The sequence below is a fragment of the Amia ocellicauda genome, chromosome 9 (assembly GCF_036373705.1).
Source record: "Amia ocellicauda isolate fAmiCal2 chromosome 9, fAmiCal2.hap1, whole genome shotgun sequence".
Lineage (NCBI taxonomy): Eukaryota > Metazoa > Chordata > Actinopteri > Amiiformes > Amiidae > Amia > Amia ocellicauda.
In genome coordinates this window covers 17,363,138-17,376,149 of record NC_089858.1, presented here as the reverse complement: position 1 = coordinate 17,376,149, position 13,012 = coordinate 17,363,138, and the positions used below count along the sequence as shown (strand labels likewise).

Sequence of the window (13,012 nt, the reverse complement as noted above, 5' to 3'; positions counted from 1 at the left end):
TTCAGATGTTCAGCTCTCCACTGGGACTCCAATGGGGTAAACATGCTGGAGAAGTCAGTCTGAGTGGCTTCACCAGATCTACACAGTGATTCATTTAAAATGGGGTGTGGAGAGAGACAGCTCTACCCCTGACGTGACCAAAGCCCAGGGTGCTAGTGACTGGAGAGGGCAAAAGATGGTTGGGGAGAGGGTAAGGGGCCGGGGGCCAGGGGTCACAAGTAAGACATTGCATAAGTAGTTAAGTATTTATCTCAGTGTGTAGAGAAAATGTACAGTATTTTGTATACTATTTAGTATGGGTAGTGTGTTCAACTCCATACACCTTAGGAAGTTGTTAAAAAAAATGAGATCATGCAAAAAACAAAAACTGAGCTTCTACCTGACAGTAGAGCTGGAGCTTTGCTTTAACCCGACTGCACCGCCTCATCGAATGACATCTCTTTAAACCTGATACATATTTTATGCAGCGTTTGACAGAGGGATGTAAACAGAGAAAAGATTGTGCGCAATCAAAAGAAGAAGAATCCAATATCCTCGTGAGCCACTGAACACAGGCGCCCGCTCAGGGACGACCGGTTTATGCTGCCCTTCCGAAAAACTGCTGATGTTCCACGTTTGTCTCCGAACTGAGCATTTTCTGTCTTAACAATCTGACTTAACTATCTTTTATTTATGTATTTATGTATTTTGTAACCATTGACGTGGCAGACTCAAGTCAACGATAAGAACGTTAAGACTTCATCTCGTCTCCAGACAGCAGTAGTTTATTTTCCTTCAGGTCTTCTGGTTTAATCCTTGTCATCTTAATTAAAGCAAGTCCTCAGTCAGGCAGGCAGCAGCTGCAGCAGGAGGAGGAGATCTCGAGGAGCTCTGAATGGGCATCTCAGCATTAGGACGGAGGGAGGCCACATTCACCAAGAACACCGAGCGCGAGAGAAATGCTCTGCATGATGTGAAGCTGTGTGCACTCTTAATACGGCCTGTGTGTGGAGAAGGAGAAGAAGAGTTGTTTCTCACTGTGGGGTTTGTTTGTTGAATCAATCTGCATGGCCAGCTGCCCTGACTCTGCCTGAGCATGTGAGCCGTGGTCTGGTGCAGAGAGAAAGAGAGAGAGTATGCAGATGTTCCACACAGCCCTCCACTTCAGTAGAGAGCCAGACAAGCCTGGTGCCTCCACACAGCAGCCCGTGACACAGGCCTGTTCCAGATCAAGCCTTCCGCTGAACAGACCTGACATCTGGCAGCCACCAAAAGAGAATGAGTCCAGACTTTGGGCTCTCTGTGCTTCTCTGCACCTGTAAACATCTCATCAGACCCAATGAGGGGTTCATGCCAGAAATGCACTGGCTGGGGGTTGGGTGTTTAGCTGTCGCCAGGCCCAGGGAAAAGGGGCCTTAACAGGGAAATTGTACACGTGTCTAAGTTCTAAGTCTAATTAAATCAATGTGTGACTGTTTCCGTGGATACAGAATGAGAAGGTTCCAAAAGCAATTAGTTAAAAGTCCTGGAGACAGGGACTCTGAACATCATGGAAAAACATGTCATCCTCGACCGAGAGTTTTCCTTGAGGCCTACAAATTTCCCCGGCAAAACCTCCCATATCCGCCAGTGGGAACAAGCGCGCCCCGGAAAATCCCAGAGCCGCTGTCTGAGAGATTAATTATTCAGAGTGTTAATTCTGTAAAGACTTGAGCCGAGCAGTGCACCGCTCCGTTCCGTCTGAAACCTGCCAGGATAGAAGTCTATTAAAATGTTCTTGGGATATTCACTTTATATGGGTTATTGATTGGGAAAATCTATAAATAAGCACATTATCCCCTTGCAGACGGATGTTGTTGGCAAGACAGCAATTAAACCACTCATTAATGAAAACTGAGAATTAGTGTCGATCTGGGCCTGAGGGCAACAAGGACTTAGGAGGAATTCAGTGCTCGTCACCCACTCTCACCTCACTGTACACTTGACTGACAGCCATCGAATCACAAGCATTCCTCTATCACTGCCCCTCCAAGCTGGACTGGCCTTCTGCCTCTGACACCTTCAGAATTATCTACAGGAGAGGCAAGGCCAGGGAGATGCTCCTTCAATAAGCTGATCTTTGCGCTGCATACATTTTTAGTGCGAATCGCCAAATGGAAAGGTGTCAACCAAACACACAAATAAACGAACCCGTTGTATGAAGTACTAAACCTACAGACCAGTCTTCCACAGAGATATCTTTCAAACCAACCCATTGCGTTTGGCATTAGTGTTGCTATCAGAAACCATGAAATAATTGCATCATGTCAATTTAATTTGTTAGAGCATTGCACCAAAGCCTGACTGTAGCCTTAAATAGAGTCAGTTTACACAAAACTCACTTCTCAGCCTTTAAGCTGGGTGAAACTCATCAACCATGCAAAATGAGTCAATCAATCAATCAATGTGAGATTGCAAACCAGCCCAAATGTATGCAATTATGTGCAGGAGCGCTATCGACGTGCTCTCTGAGATTTGCTGGCATCAATAGGTCACCTTAGTGAATGCTTACAGAAAAAAAAAAACAAAGATACACAAATGTTCTGCTCTACAGCTTCCTAGAAAGAAGGGCGGGGAAAAAACAAAATGAAAAACAAGCAAAGGAAAAAAAAGGGAAAGGAATCAATCCATCAGGGGCGTGGGCTGAGCAAGCTTCCCTGAGCAGATGGCGAGAAACAACCAGGGCTTCATAGGCAATTAGAGGAGCTTGCTGGAGGCAACATGTGGCTGCTTGTGCATCTTCTAGGCACACAAACACACATACGCATGCACGCACACAAACACACAGAAATGCACACACACACACACACACACACACACACACACACACACACAACAGTAAACACCTTACCCTGCCACATACACAGGACAAACTGTAGTGGGGGTCAAAGACAGGCACCAGCGAGGGTAAGACCTAGCCAGAAGGGAAGGCCTCAAACTGGGAGGGGGATAATGCCTCCCAGCCTCTGGTTCTAGCCGGCACAAACGCTTAAAAAGAGCCACAACGATAAGAACGAGATCCCTGACATCAAACAGCCACTGTGCAGGGTGAGTTTGCGGAAGAGGGTGAAAGTTTCTCCTGTGGGGTCAATACCACAATCCACATTAGCTTCAAAATGACCTTTTTTTAAGCTGAAATCCATTGCCTCTCACCTTTTGCGGCACCTTTAAAGCCCTCTGTGCTCAATCAATATCCTTTCATGTCTGTGGCTTCACCACTGGCTGTAAGCTCACCTACCTCTTTTAAAACAATTACATTATTTTTTTGTACAGTGTTCTTTAAAAGCATCAATGAAACATATCTAGTACATTCAGTACAATGAAGCACAACAAACTCTAATTGCACTGATGCTTAATCCATTTAGGGCTTAACCAGCTGCAATCTGCTGTGCAAACTGTGTGAATGAAGCCCAACTACATCATACTGGAGGGTTCGTGAGTGGAAAGGTGCTGCAACTAATCTTATTTGAATGCGACTCCATCTGTGTACGCACTCTTACTCCAAACAAGAGATTGAAAAAAGCTTAGCCTGTGTCGACCAATAGAAGAGTTTACATACTGTAGAACCTGAAAGGGATGTACTGCTATGTCATGGCAGTCTCATTAGCTTCCAAAACAAAAAATTACGTCTGTATAAACTCGAAATTGAAAAATCATTGAAGTGCTCCTCAGAGCCCGAGTGTCATTGTTAGCAACTGAAGCACAGATGCTACAGGAGCTGACGCCCGTTTTCACAAGACCCATCACATCTCCAGGAGGTAGTGACAGCGAGGTGTGTTGTGCGCCTGGGCAGCAGGCCTCTCCTAGGGGAGTCTGTAGTGGAGCTGCTAATTACAGACTCCAAAACGCCCAACCGTCACAAAGAAAATTATCCTGTCAAATGTGCGGGCGGCCCCTGAGCTGTGGGGAGCAGGTACACAACAAGACGCTAAACAAGCAGGGCTGTTGTTGTCGATGTTGCTGTATTAGGAGCTGTTGTTTATATATATATATATATTTTTTTTTATTATTATTATTATTATTATTTATTTATTTTTACAAACACACAAAAATACATTAAAATCTGGCCCTGTGAAATTCATACTGCTGGGAACACCGTGGCAGGTACAGGCAGGTGTTCCTCTCTGTCTTGTCAGAGGGGCAGTGGGTGGCCTGATGGCTGCACTGCTGGGTGCAGCAGGTACACACCAGTCCCCCCGCCCTCACTCAACCTCTAAACCCATGAGCCTCTTAAGAGAATCACCATCACCAAGCCTTCCAGCTATGATATTAAAATATACTGTGCTCAGACTACATTGAGCGATGCTCACGTTAATGAGATTAATCTCGGCCCCCATGCTTCTTTCAACTGTGTATCTGTACATGTACATAGATATATATTTTCCCCCTTACATTACGTTTTATATCATATATGAATATTGTTTTTATTGCACTAGCCATACGCCTTGCTGTTTTAGTGGCAGGGCTGCGTGTGGGGACTGCAAACCCCCCCAACAGAAGTGGTGCAAGGGTTAATTTGTGATACAGCGTGATCCATACTCAGCCAAAACAGCTAGCTAAATTTCCAATTAGTCCTTTCAATGAGGCACGGAGAAGTGGCGTCATATTGTGCTGATTAATGGGATTTCACTGCCTTGGCAATGAAAGTAAAATACTGTTTATTTGGTTAAAGTATTTTACATTTCTTAAATAAAACAATTCCAATTTTAATACTTGTGATTAAAATCATTTAAAATATCAATTCTTAAAATCACTTAAAATTTTTAAAATCTTGTGATTTTTAACAAAACTAAAACAATTAACTTTAAAATAAACGTGCTCAAATCAAATAAACAAAACGTGATAAAAGCAAAAACTGCACACCAACAAAAAAGTCAAATACATTGAAAATAACAGAAAATGCATTAGACAAAATAAAAAAACAATTAAAAGGAAAAATAAAAAACAAACAAAAAAAGTCTAATGCATTTTAAATTAAACCCAAAAACGGTCAATGTATTTGACAACAAAATATAACAAAACTATACCTAAAAAGCCCTAAACAATGTGATTTAAAAACAACTAAATCTTTAAAAACAATTAAGATTCATTATTTAAAATCTTCTTTTAAAAACAATCATTCATAAAATCTTTAAAAGATCTTTAAAAGATCTTGGACTCGGGCTCCAGCAGGGGGAACTAACCGTCCCCGGAGGTGGGTCCTTGGCAATGAAAGGGTGGCAGACATTTCCAAGCCTTTTCGCTCCTGTGGGAAAGGAGTGAGAGGGAAAATAAAAGCCATCTTTATGGCTGTGTCAAGCCCTTTAGGAGGGGAAGATCCTCAGATCCCCGTTTGTTTAACCTACTCTGGCTTTCTAGCTTCATGCGGCAGTGTTACGAGGGAGGATCGGATTGCATTGTTCTTTTTGTTGAACCCTGCTTTTAAAAATCAGCTGCAACGGCAGCAATGACAGCGCAAGACCAATGCTACGGCTGCACGTAAAGGCCCGAGCTCTCCTTGCTTTGCCAATGAATATGCTGAGGACAGGCCAACATCCCACAGGTTGCGTCTGTGAATTGACTTCTTTCACATGATTAGGTCACAGAAACCTACAAGATGGATTCATTTTGCTTCCACGGGCATTTCATTCATAAACTTCTGACTCACAAATAATGTTCTCCCAGTTTCTGAATGAATTAGAAACTCGCAAAGGGATGTATCTCTAAGCACTGCTTTACAGCAGTAGGGTGGCTCCAGTTTTTTGGTTTTATTATTGTGGCACAGCTTCAATTCCCCCGACAGAAATATCAGAATGTCTCAAGAAGGAGACAAGGAGACTTTGCAGCTATGGTAACAGTCTGTAAGGTTACATAGAATATCAGGAGGGTATGGGGGTGGGGTGGGGAAGAGGGAGGGCCACTGGATAAGAGAGCAGGTACATGGATAAAATTTTAAACAAATACATATATACATACATAAATTACTCTACATTGGGTTCTCTACTTCCACCAGGAGCAAAGCAGCAAATACCGTAAATATAGCCATATATTTTTAACATGTCTTTACTCCTCATATTGTGGTTCCAATCAGACTAGAGGTTGAGGCTTAATTCTGCTGTCCTCTAACATATGCTTCTGCTTGCAGAAAGCTGGAAGTTCAGGCTGTGAGAGACACTGCTTAATCAGGGCCTGCAGGCTGGGCTCAGTCCCCCAGTGGCTTCACACTTCATATTAAAATCACACAGATATGGCCTGTCCCACCAAAAGTAAACACCCTGCCTGAATAAACTAAATTTAGAACTCAGAGGGAAGAATGCACACTGTACTCCAGTGAATATTAATGTTCATCACCTTTGGAATCAAGTTTCCAATTACAAATATTTTGAGACACATCACAGATCTGATAATGGGGTCTCCATTGCAGCACTGTCACAACCTGCAGCTCTGGGCCTTTTCAGAGCACTGATTCAGTGATGGACCAAAACTAACAAACACAAACAAACAAACAAAATTCACTATTATTCTAAACAAATGAGAACAATTTGGTGCTGCAGAATGGAGCCTTTAAAGAAATAATGCTGGTTTGAGAACTTCCTTTGTGCATCATGGTGTCTCGGCAGGATGTCTATATTTTAAGCACAGTAAACACCAGCTCCTCATTTGAACATAAGCAAAAACACCAAGTTCTCAAAGCCCAAGGGCTGAGCTGACAGCAGCAGCTCTTGCGACGCCTTCAGACAGGATCGCCGCATTGCCAGTGAAGGGCAATAAACAGAACAGCGAACTCTGTGTGGTGGGGCGGGGATGACAATTGGCTGACAATACCAGGGAACACAAGATCGTGCAGCCGCCAGCTCACCTTCATCAGCTACGTACTCAAGGTAATAGGGCTGTCACCTTAGAGCACTGGCACACACAACTGAGCAACACTGCCAACACTGAGCCCGCAGTCATGAGCTGTTATTTGGCCACCTGAGGGCCTTAGATTCAGTTCAATGTTAAAAATAAAATAAAAAATGAAATAAAAAATCCAAGATGAAAATTAAAAGAAATACCAAATATTTTCTAAATGAGTGAAGTCAGAGCTTCAGGTGCAGGAGCTCAGATCCCACCACACCCAGGACCCCAACCATGGACAAATCTCCCCACTCCCTATGCCCACTCTACACAGGAGGGTGGGGGGCACACCTCATTACCTCCTGTGCCTGTTGCTGGGTTTCAGTTTTGTTTATGGAAATGGAATGCAAAAATGGGAGATGTCTTTCTGTGGTTGAGTCTTTTACAGTTGAAAGCATCAGCTCATGTGAGTGTTCCCTGCATTCCCAGTCGCTTGCACATTATTCTTTAGGTCTGCAGCAGTCTGTCTCACTCTGCACAGTGTAACAGCGCTGCCAGTTTACCTTGGATTATGCGCTTCTTAAAGAAGGAGTGCCAAGAATCCCCTACTGTCTTCTATCCTGGTGACACTTCCTCAAGCCATCACCCGATTAGACTATAATTCTGCATCGTAAAAACAAGCTCCTTTGAAGCTTGCGGGAATACTACAAATGTCTTTGTCTTTCTTCTCTCTCTATATACATCAAACTTATGAATATCTCCTTTTGCATTCGGGTGTCTCTGTTTTTATTTCTAAGCAGAGCGACTTATGGTAACTTCCTGTGATAACACACAGACAGCCGGTATAAGGCATGGACAAGGTGAACTGGAGTTCACAGTAGAGAGCATGTGTGAAAAGGCAACATGACTTGAGAAAACGATTGATTTTTTTTTTTTTACTCAACTTAACCACGTTCTTTTGTGTCAAGATTTAAAAAGGACACACTTACTCTTCTCTCCTTGTCCCCATACTCAATGCCCAGAGTGTCCATCGCACGGACAATGGCTGCCAGAGACTGGATTGTGTTGCTGTAGACCACAGGCTTGTACTGCTTCACATCCTCCCCGGAGAAGCCATCCTCATGGATAATCCTGTGAAAGGTTCAGAAATATCAGATGTCAGCACATGACTACAGAGCTTCTCTCAGCTGCCCTGGCTCTGTTCACTAGCCAGGAGAACAACACACTGTGACACACACCCCCTCCCCTTCTTCCTCCTCACATCACCACTGGCAGCAAAACACCCACAGAGATGGGGGCATTGGGAGCTGTGACTGGATGCACAACTGATCTTTCAAGGTGTATGCTCTGGCATCGTTCTGAGCTCCTCTCATAGCCAAGCACACAGCAACCCTGACATAGACTCACTGCACTCTTAGAAATGTGTTTTTATTTTATTTTTATTTATTAATGTATTGTGTATTGATATTTTTGTTACCCCTAGCTCAAGGCGAGACCTCCCCAGAGGGGGGAGCCAATCCCAGACTGTATCATACAAGTTCGTCACAGCCAGGCTTCTCACTTACACATCCCTGACACCGCAAGGCATTTAACCCGTGAGCTCCCAGATGTGAATCATTCACTCAATTAGGCTGATGCTGTGGCGAAGAGGCTGGGAAAAATGTTAGAAAAGGAAAGAATATTCCCAACCCAGGCACTTGCATAGCGTGCATGCTTACTTATTTTTATTAATTAACTTATTAATTTATGCATGTGTGCATGTGTGCATTTGTGTATTTATTCATGTATTCACTCATTCCTTGATTCATTAGCTCTGATTGTAATAAAGATCTTTCCAGACAGTCTCTGAACTAAGGTACTATGTAGAATAATGTGTAAGTGTAGAAGGCCCTGCTGAACCACTATGGCATCTCTGGATCGGTTCCCCACTCCTGCCACTTTCGTGCATGCATCTCAACACCACAGAAGAGCTGCCAACCGCTTCAGCCCTGCGCCACACTCACGGTACGGGATGTAGGTTTTCCTTTTTTGTCCACATCCCAGGACTTTTAAACATTTTTTGCTTCACTAGCAAAACTAACAGCCTATATTCAAGATAGGGGGGCATAGTATAAAAACTCCCAGAGATGAGAACATTGCAAAAAAAAAAAATGTTATATACAGTGGGGGAAAAAAGTATTTGATCCCCTGCTGATTTTGTAAGTTTGCCCACTGACAAAGAAATGATCAGTCTATAATTTTAATGGTAGGTGTATTTTAACAGTGAGAGACAGAATAACAACAAAAAAATCCAGAAAAATGCATTTCAAAAAAGTTATCAATTGATTTGCATGTTAATGAGGGAAATAAGTATTTGACCCCTTCGACTTAGTACTTGGTGGCAAAACCCTTGTTGGCAATCACAGAGGTCAGACGTTTCTTGTAGTTGGCCACCTGGTTTGCACACATCTCAGTAGGGATTTTGTCCCACTCCTCTTTGCAGATCCTCTCCAAGTCATTAAGGTTTCGAGGCTGACGTTTGGCAACTCGAACCTTCAGCTCCCTCCACAGATTTTCTATGGGATTAAGGTCTGGAGACTGGCTAGGCCACTCCAGGACCTTAATGTGCTTCTTCTTGAGCCACTCCTTTGTTGCCTTGGCTGTGTGTTTTGGGTCATTGTCATGATGGAATACCCATCCACGACCCATTTTCAATGCCCTGGCTGAGGGAAGGAGGTTCTCACCTAAGATTTGACGGTACATGGCCCCGTCCATTGTCCATTTAATGCGGTGCAGTTGTCCTGTCCCCTTAGCAGAAAAACACCCCCAAAGCATAATGTTTCCACCTCCATGTTTGACGGTGGGGATGGTGTTCTTGGGGTCATTCCTCCTCCTCCAAACACGGCGAGTTGAGTTGATGCCAAAGAGCTCGATTTTGGTCTCATCTGACCACAACACTTTCACCCAGTTCTCCTCTGAATCATTCAGATGTTCATTGGCAAACTTCAGACGGGCCTGTACATGTGCTTTCTTGAGCAGAGGGACCTTGCGGGCGCTGCAGGATTTCAGTCCGTCTCGGCGTAGTGTGTTACCAATTGTTTTCTTGGTGACTATGGTCCCAGCTGCCTTGAGATCATTAACAAGATCCTCCCGTGTAGTTCTGGGCTGATAAAAATTATAGACTGATCATTTCTTTGTCAGTGGGCAAATGTACAAAATCAGCAGGGGATCAAATACTTTTTTCCCCCACTGTATATATATACACTCACCTAAAGGATTATTAGGAACACCATACTAATACTGTGTTTGACCCCCTTTCGCCTTCAGAACTGCCTTAATTCTACGTGGCATTGATTCAACAAGGTGCTGAAAGCATTCTTTAGAAATTTTGGCCCATATTGATAGGATAGCATCTTGCAGTTGATGGAGATTTGTGGGATGCACATCCAGGGCACGAAGCTCCCGTTCCACCACATCCCAAAGATGCTCTATTGGGTTGAGATCTGGTGACTGTGGGGGCCAGTTTAGTACAGTGAACTCATTGTCATGTTCAAGAAACCAATTTGAAATGATTCGACCTTTGTGACATGGTGCATTATCCTGCTGGAAGTAGCCATCAGAGGATGGGTACATGGTGGTCATAAAGGGATGGACATGGTCAGAAACAATGCTCAGGTAGGCCGTGGCATTTAAACGATGCCCAATTGGCACTAAGGGGCCTAAAGTGTGCCAAGAAAACATCCCCCACACCATTACACCACCACCACCAGCCTGCACAGTGGTAACAAGGCATGATGGATCCATGTTCTCATTCTGTTTACGCCAAATTCTGACTCTACCATCTGAATGTCTCAACAGAAATCGAGACTCATCAGACCAGGCAACATTTTTCCAGTCTTCAACTGTCCAATTTTGGTGAGCTTGTGCAAATTGTAGCCTCTTTTTCCTATTTGTAGTGGAGATGAGTGGTACCCGGTGGGGTCTTCTGCTGTTGTAGCCCATCCGCCTTAAGGTTGTACGTGTTGTGGCTTCACAAATGCTTTGCTGCATACCTCGGTTGTAACGAGTGGTTATTTCAGTCAAAGTTGCTCTTCTATCAGCTTGAATCAGTCGGCCCATTCTCCTCTGACCTCTAGCATCAACAAGGCATTTTCGCCCACAGGACTGCCGCATACTGGATGTTTTTCCCTTTTCACACCATTCTTTGTAAACCCTAGAAATGGTTGTGCGTGAAAATCCCAGTAACTGAGCAGATTGTGAAATACTCAGACCGGCCCGTCTGGCACCAACAACCATGCCACGCTCAAAATTGCTTAAATCACCTTTCTTTCCCATTCAGACATTCAGTTTGGAGTTCAGGAGATTGTCTTGACCAGGACCACACCCCTAAATGCATTGAAGCAACTGCCATGTGATTGGTTGGTTAGATAATTGCATTAATGAGAAATTGAAACGGTGTTCCTAATAATCCTGTAGGTGAGTGTATATATATATATATATATATATATATATATATATATATATAATCGGCTCCGGCATCCCCACAACCCTCACCAGGTTAAGCCGTTTCGAAGATGGATGGATGGATGGATGGATGGATGGATATATATATATATATTTTTTTTTTTTTATTATTATTAAGGGACGTTACTTACACAATTCATGCAACAGACTGTGATGCAAAACGCTGTATTGTTTTGACCTTCGTTTCCTCTTTTTCAGATATGACTTCAATCTCCTCGTGTATATTACACAGTAAACTCTCCGTAGGTGTGAGTGTGCATTTTGTAATTCTAACCCTGTCATCCTGCCATGTCCCTTCTTCTGTAATTTAATTAAGACTTTGTCAGTGGCAGAAGGGGATATCTACCAGCTGCAAAAAATTAGAAGAAATCTAAAAATAGCCAAGCTGGAGAGAGGGAGAGAGGGAGAGCGACTGCCACAGAATACTGGAAAGAGTGATATCTTGTCAAATTTGTCAAGATCTGTTTTTCAGTCAGAACTGGAAACCATGAAGAAATGACAATGTCACAGAGGATTTTTAACAAATCTCATTTATACTTGGCATTAACATTTGGCATGAGAGCGTGTGCTGGCACAGACCTCTGAGATGGAGCTGTTAGGAGACTGTGCCAGAGACAGGTGTGAGTTTTTGTTTTCAGGTGATATATTTAACAGCATATTGCTAAATCTGCAATGCAGCTTAACTCAGGTAATTAGACAGCTATAAACACCTGGACTACATTATCCCCTAATTAAAATGTCCTGCTTAACACTGGATTTCTGTTTGATGGGCTGGAAATACCATATAGGAGGTCTAGGCATCTCACTATAAAAATCCCAAGCAGTTTTTTTGAGCATTTTAAATATACGCAGACAGAACACCCAAACACTGTAAAAACACAGTCACTGTAATTAAAGCCTCCTTAAAGTCCTACACACAAGAACTAGAAGTGGTCTATAAAATCTGAAAGAGAGTCTGCTTGAACACAGGTCAGTTTAAAAAAAAACTATTAAACACTTCAGGCGATGCACATCAGTGAAAGAACTTTCAACCACGCTACATAAAGGATGATGACAGGACAAGTTCTGACTCCCACAACTACTGCCAATAACCAGCTCCCATCTCACTTCCTTTGCTGGGCATGTTACAAAATAGTGACACACATACTCATTGGGCAAGGCAAGAGGGTACAGTAAGTGAAAACATCCTATCCTTTATGCCTGCCACAGCATTATATTTCAGTGAATGCATAACTTTAAAGAGCATTTAAATAATAATAATAATAATAATAAGAAGAAGAAGAAGAAGAAGAAGAAGAAGAAGAAGAAGAAGAAGAAGAAGAAGAAGAAGAAGAAGAATATGAAAAGCCAACAGGTGCAGGTCCAGATTCAGACTTTAGCAACAAGCCTGCACAACCCTAAGAAGACTCAATTAATCTAATTAGGCATACTGCATGGAAGAAATATTAGTCTGAATCGAATCCTGGGCTTAATAAGGCTGTGATTCCTGGAGCTTGACCCATATATCCACTTAGCGATCAGCGATAACAGGGCCACCCTCTGTCTCACTTTGTTTGGACAAGACCCTGCCACTCTGTGCACCCAAGTGCAACTCTGACTGACCGCTCCTGTGCTGCCGAGTCTAACTGGAGTCTTTCATTCTCACGGAAATACTCGCATTTTACTCTAGAAATTT

At 43.1% G+C, this 13,012-nt stretch overlaps 1 protein-coding gene across 2 annotated transcripts in view; it reads right to left on the bottom strand.

Annotated features, from left to right (window-relative positions):
* The window catches only part of gnao1a (guanine nucleotide binding protein (G protein), alpha activating activity polypeptide O, a), a 92,498-nt gene that overhangs the window by 57,328 nt on the left and 22,158 nt on the right, over positions 1–13,012 (bottom strand). For both annotated transcript variants that reach the window (XM_066713529.1, XM_066713528.1), the window contains exon 3: positions 7,824–7,965. In XM_066713529.1, coding sequence (XP_066569626.1) covers positions 7,824–7,965 — 142 coding nt within the window. The remainder of the gene's footprint in view (positions 1–7,823; positions 7,966–13,012) is intronic.